The sequence below is a fragment of the Rhinoraja longicauda genome, chromosome 7 (genome assembly GCF_053455715.1).
Source record: "Rhinoraja longicauda isolate Sanriku21f chromosome 7, sRhiLon1.1, whole genome shotgun sequence".
NCBI classification, from domain to species: Eukaryota; Metazoa; Chordata; class Chondrichthyes; order Rajiformes; family Arhynchobatidae; genus Rhinoraja; species Rhinoraja longicauda.
In genome coordinates this window covers 7,785,587-7,802,239 of record NC_135959.1, presented here as the reverse complement: position 1 = coordinate 7,802,239, position 16,653 = coordinate 7,785,587, and the positions used below count along the sequence as shown (strand labels likewise).

General features: G+C 49.0%; 1 protein-coding gene across 4 annotated transcripts in view; it reads right to left on the bottom strand.

The window, feature by feature from the left end:
• The window catches only part of dhrsx (dehydrogenase/reductase (SDR family) X-linked), a 242,398-nt gene that overhangs the window by 175,048 nt on the left and 50,697 nt on the right, over positions 1 to 16,653 (bottom strand). Inside the window, exon 1 of one of the 4 annotated variants that reach the window (XM_078402052.1) lies at positions 4,420 to 4,594. The exons of 2 other annotated variants lie outside the window; for them this stretch is intronic. In XM_078402052.1, the coding sequence (XP_078258178.1) occupies positions 4,420 to 4,510 (91 nt within the window). In that variant the 5' untranslated portion in view covers positions 4,511 to 4,594. Of the gene's footprint in view, positions 1 to 4,419; positions 4,595 to 16,653 lie in introns of those variants that run through there. One more of the 4 variants, XM_078402049.1, reaches the window with a different exon arrangement.

Sequence of the window (16,653 nt, the reverse complement as noted above, 5' to 3'; positions counted from 1 at the left end):
GATTCAAAAATCAAAAGTCATTGTGAGACTTAAATTGCAGATTTTTTTCTGGTATTGTTTCTTCAGTCAGAGAGTTGTGAATCTGTGGAATTCTCTGCCTCAGAAGGCAGTGGAGGCCAATTCTCTGAATGCATTCAAGAGAGAGCTAGATAGAGCTCTTGAGGATAGCGGAGTCAGGGGGTATGGGGAGAAGGCAGGAACGGGGTACTGATTGAGAATGATCAGCCATGATCACATTGAATGGCAGTGCTGGCTCGAAGGGACGAATGGCCTCCTCCTGCACCTATTGTCTATTGTCTATGACGACGTTCAGAACAAAATCGGACGACAAGGCTAGGAAAAGAGAGGGGTAATGGGATCAATTGCAGCTTCCGTCAAAGTGGTCGGCAAGGAGTCAACGGTCTATCAATAGACAATAGACAATAGGTGCAGCAGTAGGCCATTCGGCCCTTCGAGCCAGCACCGCCATTCAATGTGATATGTAATCATATCCTTCTGCGCTTACTAATCTATGACTCTACAATTATCACCATTTGTTTTAAATGGCACAGCTAAAATGGTACAGATGGCCGCACTTTCTCAAACAAAGAGATTTGAAGGAAACAAAACTCGTACGTCTACCAAAGCCAATGACCTAAATCTTGCCTAACCTCCAACAAGAGATCCGCTACAGAAATATGAAGCGGTCTTCACTATATTTTTTTTAACTCCTGCGGGAAAATATATATTTTTTATTGCGAGTCTGAATCTCTGGCCCTTGTACCCGTTTCCCCGTTATTGCAAATTGATATCTCAGTTGCACGGAGGCAGAGAGGAAAGCTCTTCAGCGGGTAGTCCATAGAGCTCAGAGAACCATCGTAACACAGCTACCAGCCGTGGAGGGCATCTACAACACACGATGCCTCAGAAAAGCCACCAGCATCCACAAAGACTCCTCACACCCCTGCAACAGTCTGTTCGAACTTCTACCATCGGGCAGACGATACAAGGCCTTCTATGCCCGCACCTCCAGACTCAGGAACAGCTTCATCCCCAGGGCCATAGCTGCTATGAACCGGTCCTGCTGAGCCGGATGGTCACATCGCACAGTGAACCGGCACAGATCTACTTGCACTTTATTCTGTTTTAAAACTGTTCCAATTTGTTTCATTGGGTTGTTTAAATTAACACTGACTAGCTAATTAATTAATTGCATCGTATGGGAGGCGCATTCCCAATCTCGTTGTACCCCTGTACAATGACAATAAAGATATATTGTATTGTATTGTATTGAGTCAAGTATGGTTCTTTGTTTAAAATACATAATTTGTTTAAAATACATAATTGTCTATGTGACACCCAGTCTCTACGGAAAGAAGACCCATAATGTACAAGGCTACAATTGGTCACATAAACTTGATGTAATAGTTAACACAGACAAATATTGCACAGAACTTCAGATGGAAGAGTGGTTTCTACGCACTTACAGCAAGAACTTGACATAATTCAGACTTGGGAATATAAATATCTGGCAAAATCATCTCCAAAACCCAAGAGTCCAACTATCTCCCCTTGACATTGAAAGGCAATGCCAGAGGCCAGTGCCAAGCTCCCCATCATCATCCATAGATTAATTTCCCCGTAGATTAATTTCTAATTGGGGAGAGAATCCAGAAATCGGAGGTGCAAAGTGACGTGGGATTCCTAAAAAGTTAATCTGCAAAAATCAGTAGTAAAGAAAGTAAAAACATTTACTTCGAGAGGACAAAAACAGGGATATATTGCTGAAGCCTCCACAATGCGCACATTTGGAATATTGTGAGCAATTTTGGGCACCATATCTGAGGAAGGATGTGCTGGCTCTGGAGAGGGTCCAGAGGAGGTTTACAAGAATAATCCCAGCAATGAGTAGGTTAATATATGATGATAACCTATCACTGGGCCTACATTCGCTGGAGTTTAGAAGAATGAGGGGGGGACCTCATTGAAACGTACAGAATAGTTAAAGGCTTGGATAGAGTGGATGTGGAGAGGATGTTTCCACTAGTGGGAGTGTCTAGGACTAGAGGTCACCGCATCAGAATTAAAGGACGGTCTTTTAGGAAGGAGATGAGGAGGAATTTCTTTAGTCAGAGGGTGGTGAATCTGTGGAATTCTTTGCCATGGAAGGCTACGGAGGCCAAGTCAGAGGATAAATCTAAGGCAGATTCTTGAATAGTACGGGTGTTAGAGGTTATGGGGAGAAGGCAGGAGAATGGGGTTAGGAGGGAGAGATAGATCAGGCATGATTGAAAGGTGGTGTAGACTTGATGGGCCAAATGGCCTAAATCTACTCCGATCACTTGTGATCTTATGATCCAGTTACCACTGACCAAGAACATGACAAAAACCTCAAGGAGAGGGACTGGGGGGGAGAGGGACCGGGGGGTAGAGGGACTGGGGGGGGAGAGGGACTGGGGGGGGGGAGGGACTGGGGGGGGGGAGGGACTGGTGGGGGGGAGAGAGAAGGAGAGGGGGGAAGACAATGAAAGAAGGGAAGGGGAGAGGAGGGAAGAGCGAAGAGGGGGAAGAGAGGAGAGGGGGAAGAGAGGAGAGGGGAAGAGAGGAGTAGAAGAAGGGGGGAAGAGGGGAGAGGGGAGAGAGGGGAGAGGGGGAAGAGGGGAGAGGGGGAAGAGGGAAGAGGGGGAAGAGGGGAGAGGGGGAAGAGGGGAGAGGGGGAAGAGGGGGGAGGGGGAAGAGGGGAGAGGGGAAGAGGCGGGAGAGGGGGAAGAGGGGAGAGGGGAGAGGGGGAAGAGAGGAGAGGGGGAAGAGAGGAGGGGGAAGAGGAGGAAGAGAGGAGGAGAGGAGAGGGGGAAGAGAGGAGAGGGGAAGAGGGGAGAGATGAGAGGGGGAAGAGAGGAGAGGGGGAAGGGAGGAGAGGGGGAAGAGGAGGAGAGGGGGAAGTAGAGGAGAGGGGAAGAGAGGAGAGGGGGAAGAGAGGAGAGGGGGAAGAGGGGAGAGGGGGAAGAGAGGAGAGGGGGAAGTAGAGGAGAGGGGGAAGAGGGGAGAGGGGGAAGAGAGGAGAGGGGGAAGAGAGGAGAGGGGGAAGAGAGGAGAGGGGGAAGAGAGGAGAGGGGGAAGAGAGGAGAGGGGAAGAGAGGAGAGGGGAAGAGAGGAGAGGGGAAGAGAGGGGACAGGGAAGAGGGGGAGAGAGGAGAGGGGGAAGAGGGGAGAGGGGAGAGGGGGAGAGGAGGAGGAGGGGAAGAGGGGAAAGAGGAGAGAGGGAAGAGAGGAGAGGGGGAAGAGAGGAGAGGGGGAATAGGAGGAGAGGGGGAAGAGAGGAGAGGGGGAAGAGATGAGAGGGGGAAGAGAGGAGAGGGGGGTGAGAGGAAAGGGGGAAGGGAGGAGAGGGGGAAGAGAGGAGAGGGGGAATAGGAGGAGAGGGGGAAGAGAGGAGAGGGGGAAGAGGAGGAGAGGGGGAAGAGGAGGAGAGGGGGAAGAAGAGGAGAGGGGGAAGAGAGGAGAGGGGGAAGAGAGGAGAGGGGGAAGAGAGGAGAGGGGGAGAGAGGAGAGGGGGAAGAGAGGAGAGGGGGAAGAGGAGGAGAGGGGGAAGAGGAGGAGAGGAGGAAGAGAGGAGAGGGGAAGAGAGGGGACAGGGAAGAGGGGGAGAGAGGAGAGGGGGAAGAGGGGAGAGGGGGAGAGGAGGAGGAGGGGAAGAGGGGAGAGAGGAGAGGGGGAAGAGAGGAGAGGGAGGAGGAAGAGAGGAGAGGAGAGGGGGAAGAGAGGAGAGGGGGAAGAGGAGGAGAGGGGGAAGAGAGGAGAGGGGGGAAGAGAGGAGAGGGGGAAGAGAGGAGAGGGGGGAGAGAGGAGAGGGGGAAGAGGAGAGGGGGAAGAGAGGAGAGGGGGGAGAGAGGAGAGGGGGAAGAGGGGAGAGGGGGAGAGGGGGAAGAGGGGAGAGGGGGAGAGGAGGAGGAGGGGAAGAGGGGAGAGAGGAGAGGGGGAAGAGAGGAGAGGGGGGAGAGAGGAGAGGGGGAAGAGAGGAGAGGGGGAAGAGAGGAGAGGGGGAAGAGAGGAGAGGGGGAAGAGAGGAGAGGGGGAAGAGGAGGAGAGGGGGAAGAAGTGGAGAGGGGAAGAGAGGAGAGGAGAGGGGGAAGAGAGGAGAGGGGGAAGAGGAGGAGAGGGGGGGAGGGGAGAGGGGGAGAGAGGAGAGGGGGAAGAGGAGGAGAGGGGGGGAGGGGAGAGGGGGAGAGAGGAGAGGGGGAAGAGGAGGAGAGGGGGGGAGGGGAGAGGGGGAGAGAGGAGAGGGGGGAGAGAGGAGAGGGGGAAGAGGAGGAGAGGGGGGGAGGGGAGAGGGGGAGAGAGGAGAGGGGAAGAGAGGAGAGGGGGGAAGACATCAATGGGGAGACAAGGAGCGGGCGCTCTCCCCTCCGTCTCTGCTCCCCACCCCTCCCCGGCTCTGACCTGAGGGTGTGAAGCGGCGGCCCAGCGTCTGTGCGAGCAGCGCCCGCAGCCCCACCGCGTAGACCCGCACACAGGTGGCCAGCGGCGACATGGCGGCTCCGGCCTCGGTCCCGGTCCCGGTCCCGTCCGCAACCCGGTCCCCGGAGCCCCGCAACCCGCACCGCGGGGCCGCCGCACAAACCGTCCCCCCCTGCCTCACCCACCCACCCTGCTGCTGCTACTGCTGCTACTGCTCAGACAACAGGGTTCTGTACAGCTGCACACTGAAATATTACTGTGTGTGTGTGTGTGTGTGTGTGTGTGAGTGTGAGTGTGTGTATGTGTGTGAGTGTATATGTGTGTATGTGAGTGTATATGTGTGAGTGTGTGTGTGTATATATGTGTGTGTATGAGTGTGAATGTGGGTGTGTGTGAGTATATGTGTATATGGGTGTGTGTGTATGTGTGTGTGAGTGTGTGTGAGTGTGTATATATGTGTGTGTGAGTGTATATGGGTGTGTGTGTATGTGTGTGTGTGTGTGTGTATATATGTGTGTGTGTGTGTATATGTGTGAGTGTGTGTATGAGTGTGTGTGTCTATGTGTGTGTGTGTGTGTATGAGTGTGTGTGTATGTGTGTGTGTATGTGTATGTATGTGTATTATATACACTTACATATTACAGTTATTGATAAAATACACCTCGATGCTCCTGAACACATCGTCAGTGATGAAACCTGGGGTCATATATATTATACACATATAGTATAACAGTAATATATAAGTGTAACTATATATATAGTTATACACATAAATTACTGTAATGCTGTATGTATATATATATTTAGTTATGCACGTATATTACTGTTATACTGTATGTGTGTGTATATATACACATATATTACTGTTATATTGTATATATATATAGTTATATACTTATATATTACTGTTATACTGTATGTATATATATATAGTTATGCACGTATATATTACTGTTATACTGTGTATATCTATATAGTTATACACATATATTAATGTTATGCTGTATGTATATATGTTATACACTTATATATTACTGTTATACTATGTGTATATATAGTTGTACACATATATTACTGTTATATTGTAGTGTATATATACAGTTATACACTTATATATTAGATATACTGTGTGTGTGTATATATATAGTTATACACATATATTACTGTTATACTTCTGATGGCATCGCTCTCTGAATCATGGAGGCATGCAAGCCTCTTCACCACGACGAGGTGAACGATACGACTCTGGACACTGAAGACGAAGTAAAGGAGACCGACGCCCAACTTGACGACGTTGGTCCTTTCCTCTGTTCCCAACGACGACAAGATCATTCTCTTAGGAGACTTCAATGCCAGAGTCGGGAAAGATCATACACTGGAATTTAGAAGGATGAGAGGAGATCTTATCGAAACGTATAAGATTATTAAGGGGTTGGACACGTTAGAGGCAGGAAACATGTTCCCAATGTTGGGGGAGTCCAGAACAAGGGGCCACAGTTTAAGAATAAGGGGTAGGCCATTTTGAACTGAGATGAGGAAAAACTTTTTCAGTCAGAGAGTTGTGAATCTATGGAATTCTCTGCCTCAGAAGGCAGTGGAGGCCAATTCTCTGAATGCATTCAAGAGAGAGCTAGATAGAGCTCTTAAGGATAGCGGAGTCAGGGGGTATGGGGAGAAGGCAGGAACGGGGTACTGATTGAGAATGATCAGCCATGATCACATTGAATGGCGGTGCTGGCTCGAAGGGCCGAATGGCCTCCTCCTGCACCTATTGTCTATTGGCTCTGGACTGGAACAATCGGCAAGGAAGGAGTTGGCTAGGTCAACACCAATGGAACACTCCTCCTCACCAAATGTGCCAAACACAACCTGGTGATTACAAACACCTTATATCGCCAGAAAAACAGGCACAAAGTCTCCTGGCAGCATCCACGTTCTAAACACAGGCACCTCATCGACTACATCATCGTACGATCTTGTGACCAACAAGATATACTGAAAACAAGAGCCGTTACTGGTGCCGAACGAGTGCTGGACAGACCATCGTCGCATCTCGTCCACCATAACAATGATGATTCGGCCCAAAAGGAAACATCAAAACCAGAACACTATCAAGAAATTCAATGTTGGCGTCCTTCAAGACATCAACTATGCACAGATATTTCAACAAAAACATCAACCATATACATGAGTTTCAACAAAAGCTTTAAGAACAACTGCCCCAACAAATCCCACCATCTGTCGAAGAACACTGGAATCTATTGAAGAATGCTATCATCGCCTCCTGCAAGGAATCGTTATGGGTGACGTTTCAGGTGAGACTATGCTTCAGACCGATGTCAGGGGAGTGGGCGGGACAGAGATAGAATGCAGTCGGAGACAGTAAGACTAGTGGGGCGGCACGGTGGCGCAGCGGTAGAGTTGCTGCCTTGCTGTGAATGCAACGCCGGAGACCCGGGTTCGATCCTGACTACGGGTGCTTGTCTGTACGGAGTTTGTACGTTCTCCCCGTGACCTGCGTGGATTTTCTCTGAGACTAGCACACCCCAAAGATGTACAGGTTTGTAGGTTTACTGGCTTGGTAAATGTGAAAATTTGTCCAAAGTGGGTATAGGAGTGTTAATGTGCGGGAATCATCGGAGCGGACCCGGTGGGCCGAAAGGGCGTGTTTCCACGCACTAAACTAAACTGGGAAGTGGGAGGGGATGGAGAGATGGTGTAAGCTGCCCAAGCGAAATATGAGGCGCTGTTCCTCCAATTTGCGCTGGGCCTCACTCTGATGATGGAGGAGGCCCAGGACAGAAAGGTCAGATTGGGAATGGGAGGACAATGAGCTACTGGGAGCTGAAACAGTTGGGTTCAAGTTAAAAAAAGTTAGGCTCGGTTCGACGATAATGACAAACATCTCCAACAACTCATCGATGAACAGAGAAAAGCTTTCATCGCCTTACAAAATGACCAACAGTCGGCTACCAAAAGGAAGTTGTATCAAGAATGCAAGGCTGCAGTCCAGAAGAGCACCTGAAAGCTGCAAAACCAATGGTGGAGGGAGAAAGGTCAGGAAATCCAACAACGAGCAGGCGCCAACGCCACTCCAGGCTTTTTCCAATGCAACTAAAGCCACCTTTCACTCACGGTCAAGCCCCTCTCAAAAACAAAGATGGGTCCACCATCCAGAAGAGCAGTGCTGACATCAATTCTAGACGGAGGGAGCACTTTGAAGATCTAATTCAAACCGCCTCATTTGACAGGAATGTGGAACAGCAAAATTCCAAAGCAGCCCGCTGACGACTCCCTAAGCAGAATGCCATCACTTGAAGAAGTCAAGGAAGCCATCAAAACCTTGAAAAACAACAAGGCAGCCGGACTCGACTGAATACCAGCCGAGGTCCACAAAAGTGGAGGTAACCTGCTCCATTACCAACTGCATCAACTTCTCATCAAGATCTGGGTAAATGGAGACGTACCAGGAGACTTTAAGAGACTCAGCAATCGGTATGGGTGACGTTTCAGGTGAGACCATGCTTCAGACTGATGTCAGGGGAGTGGGCGGGACAGAGATAGAATGCAGTCGGAGACAGTAAGACTAGTGGGGCGGCACGGTGGCGCAGCGGTAGAGTTGCTGCCTTGCTGTGAATGCAACGTCGGAGACCCGGGTTCGATCCTGACTACGGGTGCTTGTCTGTACGGAGTTTGTACGTTCTCCCCGTGCCCTGCGTGGATTTTCTCTGAGACTAGCACACCCCAAAGATGTACAGGTTTGTAGGTTTACTGGCTTGGTAAATGTGAAAATTTGTCCAAAGTGGGTATAGGAGTGTTAATGTGCGGGAATCATCGGAGCGGACCCGGTGGGCCGAAAGGGCGTGTTTCCATGCACTAAACTAAACTGGGAAGTGGGAGGGGATGGAGAGATGGTGTAAGCTGCCCAAGCGAAATATGAGGCGCTGTTCCTCCAATTTGCACTGGGCCTCACACTGACTATGGAGGAGGTCCAGGACAGAAAGGTCAGATTGGGAATGGGAGGACAATGAGCTACTGGGAGATCAGGTAGGTTAAGGCGGACTGAGCGGAGGTGTTCAGCGAAACGATCGCCGAGCCTGCGCTCGGTCTCGCCGATGTACAGGAGTTGATACCTGGAACAGCTGGATACAGTAGATGAGGTTGGAGGAGGTGCAAGTGAACCTCTGCATCACCTGGAAAGACTGTCGGGGTCGAGCGGGGAGGTAAAGGGACGGTCGCGGGGGAAAGTACCTGGGGAGGGGAGGTTTGGGTGGGAAGGGACGACTTGACCAGGGAGTTGCGGAGGGAATAGTCTCTGCGGAAAACAGAAATGGGTGGAGATGGGAAGATGTGGCCAGTAGTGGGATGGAGATGGGAAGAAGTGGCCCGGAGTGGGATGGAGATGGGAAGATGTGGCTCAGAGTGGGACAAGTTCTCATCCTTTAGACCATCGGAGATGTCCTCATTCTTTAGGAAATGGGGTTCCCCTCTTCAATTATAGATGAGGCTCTCACCAGAGTCTCCTCGATATCCTGCAGCTCCGCTCTTGCTCCCCCCCCCCCCCCCATTTGTAACAAGGACAGAGTCCCCCTTGTCCTCACCTTCCACCCCATCAGCGGTTGTATACAGCATACAATCCTCCCAACATTTTTGCCAAATCTTCCCATCTCCACCCCTTTCTGCTTTTCATTTAGTTTAAGGGACCATTCGGGATGGGCAATAAATGCTGGCATTTTAGCAGTGCCCAACTACCTATAAATATAGGCATGGATGTTGTTTTCTCCCATTTCTCGTTACCCTTGTCTTCCCTCTCTGTCTGCCCCTCCCCCACCCTACTCAAATTGCTAATTTCACCGTTTGTATTCCTTCGTTATCACCTCATCCCCGGCCAACAATGGACCCTTGTGGGCTCCACATTTCCCGAGTCATCGATGCAAGCTCTGCTTTGTTTTGTACACCCTCCCCCCTCACTGACTCTCAGTGCGATGAAGGGTCTCGACGCGAAACGTCACCTATTCCTTTTCTCCAGATACCGCTCCAACAACGATGAGAAGGCCTACCGGGAGGAGATGGCTGATCTGGCACTCTGGTGTCAGGACAATAGCCTCCTCTTGAATGTCATTAAACCGAAGGAGCTGATTGTGGACTTTAGAAGGGCTAAACATCCAAGGACGTACACGCCACTGGAGATAAATGGGTCTACTGTGGATAGGGTGAGCAGTTTTAAATACTTGGGAGTCCGCATCACAGAGGATCTGACGTGGGCAACGCACATTGCCGCACTGGTGGGTAAGGCAAAGCAGCGCCTTTACCACCTCAGACAACTGAGGAAATTCAGAGTGTCTCTGAGGATCCTTCATTGCTTCTACTCTGGGGCTGTAGAGAGCATCCTGTCCAGCAACATTACAGTCCGGTTTGGGAACAGCTCTGCCCAGGACAGGATGGCCCTGCAGAGAGTAGTGCGTTCGGCAGAACGCACCATGGGAACTACACTCGCCCCCCTGCAGGACCTATACATCAGGAGGTGCAGATCCAGAGCAAGCAAGATCATGAGGGACCCCTGCCACCCCAGTAACGGACTGTTCCAGATGCTACGATCAGGCAAACGCCTCCGCTGTCATGCTGTGAAAACGGAGAGGATGAGATGGAGTTTCTTCCCACAGGCCATCAGGACTGTCAACTTTTATAACCCCAGAGACTAAATTTTTGTCGACACTAATAGTAACTTATTAACTTTATTTATATGCTGTAACTGTAATTCTTTTTTGTGCACAATCCGCAGGCATTGCCACTTTCATTTCACTGCACATCGTGTATGTGTATGTGACAAATAAATTTGACTTGACTTGACTTGACCCGCTGAGTTACTCCAGCATTTTGTGTGTGTCTTCGGAGTAAACCAGCGTCTGCAGTTCCTCCTGACACCATTTATAAATAAATAAATATATATATTTTAATTATTTTGAAAATGAACCATAAGGTGCTCCCGGATATTCAATTTAATATTTAAAACCTCTGCCCACATCACTGAAACAAATTATCCAGAGATTTTTCTGTGCACCTGAGAGAGAAGATTAAATTTTCATCAAAAGAACTATCTATAAATTGAATTCTGTGCTTCCTAACCGTGACGAGGCTCCAAAATGTCTTCAGTGAAATGGAGACACAAGAGACTGCAGATATTAGAATCTGGAACAACAGAAGAACTTCTTGCCCATCCCTCCCCTTCACATCTTTATAATCCCCTCTTTCTCTTCCCTCTTTCTCTCCACCTGCATGCTCCTGACCGAAACACCTGTGCAATGCCCTCCACAGGTGCTGCCTGACCTCCTAAGTTCCTCCAGTAACTCTTTTGTGCTTTGCAAAATCTTAGTTTGCAATCAAACGCTATGCAATAACATGGGCGGCACAGTGCCACAGCGGTACAGTTGCTGCCTCACAGCGTCGGAGACCCGGGTTTGATCCTGACCACGGTTGCTGTCTTTACGGAGTTTGTACGTTCTCCCTGTGGACCATGTGGGTTTTCTCCGGGTGCTCTGGTTTCCTCCCACACTCCAATGACGTAAGGGTTTGCAGGTTAATTAGCTTTGGTAAATTGTCCCTAAGTGCTAGTCCATGGATGATCGCTGGTCAGTGTGCACATGGTGGGCTAAGGGCCCTGTTTCCATGCTGTATATTTAATCAAAACTAAACTAAAACTCTTTGAGACATCTAGAATACTAAATAAATGCGACACTTTCCTTGCCCTTCAAAGGGTGGGCAGAACTTCTATCCCTTAAAAGGGTACCCCAAAAATCTCAGAAATGAATGAGGCCAGCGATGTCCAGATTGTTTGCTACTTTTGGTTAGATTTATAAAGTCAAAACACTTAGAGCTGGAGTAACTCAGCGGGTCAATAGACAATAGACAATGGGTGCAGGAGGAGGCCATTCGGCCCTTCGAGCCAGCACCGCCATTCAATGTGATCATGGCTGATCATTCTCAATCAGTACCCCGTTCCTGCCTTCTCCCCATACCCCCTGACTCCGCTATCCTTAAGAGCTCTATCTAGCTCTCTCTTGAATGCATTCAGAGAATTGGCCTCCACTGCCTTCTGAGGCAGAGAATTCCACAGATTCACAACTCTCTGACTGAAAAAGTTTTTCCTCATCTCAGTTCTAAATGGCCTACCCCTTATTCTTAAACTGTGGCCCCTGGTTCTGGACTCCCCCAACATTGGGAACATGTGTCCTCCCTCTAACGTGTCCAACCCCTTAATAATCTTATACGTTTCGATAAGATCTCCTCTCATCCTTCTAAATTCCAGTGTATACAAGCCTAGTCGCTCCAGTCTTTATACAAGCCTAGTCGTTCCAGTCTTTAGGGTCAGGCAGCGTCTCTGGAGAACATGGATAGTTTAGTTATTAGTTTAGAGATACACCGCGGAAACAGGCCCTTTGGCCCACCGAGTCCGCACTGACCAGCGATCCCCGCACATGAACACTATCCTACACACACTAGGGACATTTTACATTCACAAACTGTACGTCTTTGGAGAGTGGGAGGAACCCAAAGATCCCGGAGAAAACCCGCGCAGGTCACGGGGAGAACGTACAAGCCTCGTACAGACAAACATCCGTAGTCGGGATCGAACCCTGGTCTCCGGCGCTACAAGCGCTATGAGGCAACAATTCTACCGGTTTGCCACTGTGCCACCCCGATAGCTGACGTTTCAGGTCAGGACCGTCTTCAGACTGATTGTTGTAGAAGTGGCAGCGGGACAAAGCCCGACAAGTGATAGGTGGATACAGGTGAGCGGGGTTTAGATGGGTGGTGTGAGTGACAAAGGCTAGAGAAGAAAAGAAGCCAAAGGGATATTGGGATAAGGAGAGACCCCACCATCTGCAGCTCCATGTTTCGTTTAGTTTAGTTAATTGTCACGTGTACCGAGCGAGGTACAATGAAAAGCTATTGTTGCACGCTAACCAGTCAGTGGAACGACTATACATGATTACAATCGAACCATCCACAGTGTACATGTACAGAGAGTCATCGAGTGATACAGCGTGAAAACAGGCCCTTCGGCCCAGCTTGCCCACACCGGCCAACTTGTCCCAGCTACACTAGTCCCACCTGCCTGCGTTTGGTCCATATCCCTCCAAACCTGTCCTATCCATGTACCTGTCTAACTGTTTCTTAAACATTGGGATAGTCCCAGTCTCAACTACCTCCTCTGGCAGCTTGTTCCGTACACCTACCACCCTTTGTGTGAAAGGGATACCTCTCAGATTCCGATTACGTCTTTTCCACTTCACCTTAAACCTATGTCCCCTGCTCCTCGATTCAATTACTCTGGCCAAGAGACTCAGTGCATCTACCCAATCTGTTCCTCTCATGGTTTCATACACCTCAAAAAAGATCACCCCTCATCCCCCTGTGCTCCAAGGAAGAGAGTCCCAGCCGACTCAGCCTCTCTCGATAGCTCAGATCCTCTAGCCCTGGCAACATGCTTGTAAATCCTTTCTGTACTCTTCCCAGCTTGACAACATCTTTCCTATAACATGGTGCCCAGAACTGCACACAATACTCTAAATGAAGCCTCATCAATGTCTTATACAGCTGCAACATGACCTCCCAACTTCTATACTCAATACTCTGACTGACGAAGGCCAATGTGCCAAAAGCCTTTTGATCACCCTTTCTACCTGTGACTCCACCGTCAAGGAACTGTGCACCTGCACGCCTAGATCCCTCTGCTCTACAACACTCCCCAGAGCACCTGCCATTCACTGTGTAGGTCCTGTCTATGTCAAAGTGCAGCACCTCACATTTCTCTACATAAAATTGCATCAACCATTCCTCAGCCCACCTGGCCAATCGATCAAGATCCTGCTGCAATTTTTCCCAGCCATCTTCATCTGCACAGGATCCAGTTTTGAAAATCAGAGAGCCCAAGGTAAACTTGCTATGTGAAATATAAAGGCAATACTGATACAGTAATAAGCCAAATTCCCCTGCAACCGCACGAGATGCAACACCTGTCCCTTTACCTCCCCCCTCAACTCCATCCAAGGACCCAAACAGTCTTTCCAGGTGAGACAGAGGTTCACCTGCACCTCCTCCAACCTCATCTATTGCATCCGCTGCACCAGATGTCAACTTATTTACATCGGCGAAACCAAACGAAGGCTCGGCGATCGCTTCGCTCAACACCTGCGCTCGGTCCGCGTTGGCCAATCTGATCTCCCGGTGGTCGAGCACTTCAACTCCCCCTCCCATTCCCAGTCTGACCTTTCTGTCATGGGCCTCCTCCAGTGCCATAGTGAGGCCCACCGGAAATTGGAGGAACAGCACCTCATATTTTGCTTGGGCAGCTTGCAGCCGAGTGGTATGAACATTGACTTCTCCAACTTTAGATAGTTCCTCTGTCCCTCTCTTCCCCTCCTCCTTCCCAGATCTCCCTCTATCTTCCTGACTCCACCTATATCCTTCCTTTGTCCCTCCCCCCTGACATCAGTCTGAAGAAGGGTCTCGACACGAAACGTCACCCATTCCTTCTCTACTGAGACGCTGCCTGACCTGCTAAGTTACTCCAGCATTTTGTGAATAAATACCTTCGATTTGTACCAGCATCTGCAGTTATTTTCTTATACTAAGTAATAAGCCATGTAACATAGGAAAATAACTGCAGATGCTGGTATAAATCAAAGGTATCACAAAATGTTGGAGTAACGCAGCGGGTCAGGCAGCATCTCAGGAGAGAAGGAATGGGAGACGTTTCGGGTCGAGACCCTTCTTCAGACTGATGTCAGGGGAGGGGGCATGAGGCAGGAGCTGGCCAGATTTGACTGGAAGGAGGCCCTAGCAGGGAAGACGGTGGAACAGCAATGGCAGGTATTCCTGGGAATAATGCAGAAGTTGCAGGATCAATTCATCCCAAAGAGGAGGAAAGATTCTAAGGGGAGTAAGGGGCAACGGTGGCTGACAAGAGAAGTCAAGGACAGCATAAAAATAAAAGAGAAGAAGTGTAACAAAGCAAAGAAGAGTGGGAAGCCAGAGGATTGGGACTCTTAAAGAGCAACAGAAGAAAACTAAAAAGGCAATACGGGGAGAAAGGATGAGGTACGAAGGTAAGCTAGCCAATAATATAAAGGAAGATAGTAAAAGTTTCTTTAGGTATGTGAAGAGGAAAAAAATAGTTAAGGCAAATGTGGGTCCCTTGAAGACAGAAGCAGAGGAATTTATTATGGGGAACAAGGAAATGGCAGACGAATTGAACCGGTACTTTGGATCTGTCTTCACTGAGGAAGATACAAACAATCTCCCAGATGTTCTAGTGGCCAGAGATCCTAGGGTGACAGAGGAACTGAAAGAAATTCACATTAGGCAGGAAATGGTGTTGGGTAGACTGAAGGGACTGAAGGCTGATAAATCCCCAGGGCCTGATGGTCTGCATCCCAGGGTACTTAAGGAGGTGGCGCTAGAAATCGTGCATGCATTGGTGATCAATTTCCAATGTTCTATAGATTCAGGGTCAGTTCCTGTGGATTGGAGGGTAGCTAATGTTATCCCACTTTTTAAGAAAGGAGGGAGAAAGAAAACAGGAAATTATAGACCAGTTAGTTTGACATCAGTGGTGGGGAAGATGCTGGAGTCAATTATAAAAGACAAATTTGCAGACCATTTGGATAGCAGTAACGGGATCATTCCGAGTCAGCATGGATTTACGAAGGGGAAATCATGCTTGACTAATCTTCTGGAATTTTATGAGGATGTAACTAGGAAAATGGACAGGGGAGAGCCGGTGGATGTGGTGTACCTTGACCATCAGAAAGCCTTCGACAAGGTCCCACATAGGAGATTAGTGGGCAAAATTAGAGCACATGGTATTGGGGGTAGGGTACTGACATGGATAGAAAATTGGTTGGCAGACACAAAGCAAAGAGTGGGGATAAATGGGTCCCTTTCAGAATGGCAGGCAGTGACTAGTGGGGTACCGCAAGGCTTGGTGCTGGGACCGCAGCTATTTACAATATACATTAATGACTTGGATGAAGGGATTAAAAGTAACATTAGATAAAATTGTAGATGATACAAAGCTGGGTGGCAGTGTGAACTGTGAGGAAGATGCTATGAGGTTGCAGGGTGACTTGGACAGGTTGTGTGAGTGGGTGGATGCATGGCAGATGCAGTTTAATGTGGATAAGTGTGAGGTTATCCACTTTGGTGGTAAGAATAGGAAGGCAGATTATTATCTAAATGGTGTCAAGTTAGGAAAAGGGGACGTACAACGAGATCTGGGTGTCCTAGTGCATCAGTCAGTGAAAGGAAGCATGAAGGTACAGCAGGCAGTGAAGAAAGCCAATGGAATGTTGGCCTTCATAACACGAGGAGTTGAGTATAGGAGCAAAGAGGTCCTTCTGCAGTTGTACAGGGCCCTAGTGAGACCGCACCTGGAGTACTGTGTGCCGTTTTGGTCTCCAAATTTGAGGAAGGATATTCTTGCTATTGAGGGCGTGCAGCGTAGGTTTACTAGGTTAATTCCTGGAATGGCGGGACTGTCATATGTTGAAAGACTGGAATGACTAGGCTTGTATACACTGGAATTTAGGATGAGAGGGGATCTTATTGAAACATATAAGATTATTAAGGGTTTGGACATGTTAGAGGCAGGAAACACGTTCCCAATGTTGGGGGAGTCCAGAACCAGGGGCCACAGTTTAAGAATAAGGGGTAGGCCATTTAGAACGGAGATGAGGAAAAACCTTTTCAGTCAGAGAGTTGTAAATCTGTGGAATTCTCTGCCTCAGAAGGCGGTGGAGGCCAATTCTCTGAGTGCTTTCAAGAGAGTGCTAGCTCTTAAGGATAGCGGAGTCAGGGGGAATGGGGAGAAGGCAGGAACGGGGTACTGATTGGGAATGATCAGCCATGATCACATTGAATGGTGGTGCTGGCTCGAAGAGCCGAATGGCCTACACCTGCACCTATTGTCTATTGACAATGATAGGATGTAGTAGGAGACAGGAAGACAGTGGGAAAACTGGGAAGGGGGAGGGGAAAGAGAGGGACAGAGGAACTATCTGAAGTTAGAGAAATCAATGTTTATACCACTGGGGTGCAAGCTGCCCAAGCGAAATATGAGATGCTGTTCCTCCAACTTGCGGTGGGTCTCACTATGACAATGGAGGAGGCCCATGACAGAAAGGTCAGACTGGGAGTGGGAGGGGGAATTGAAGT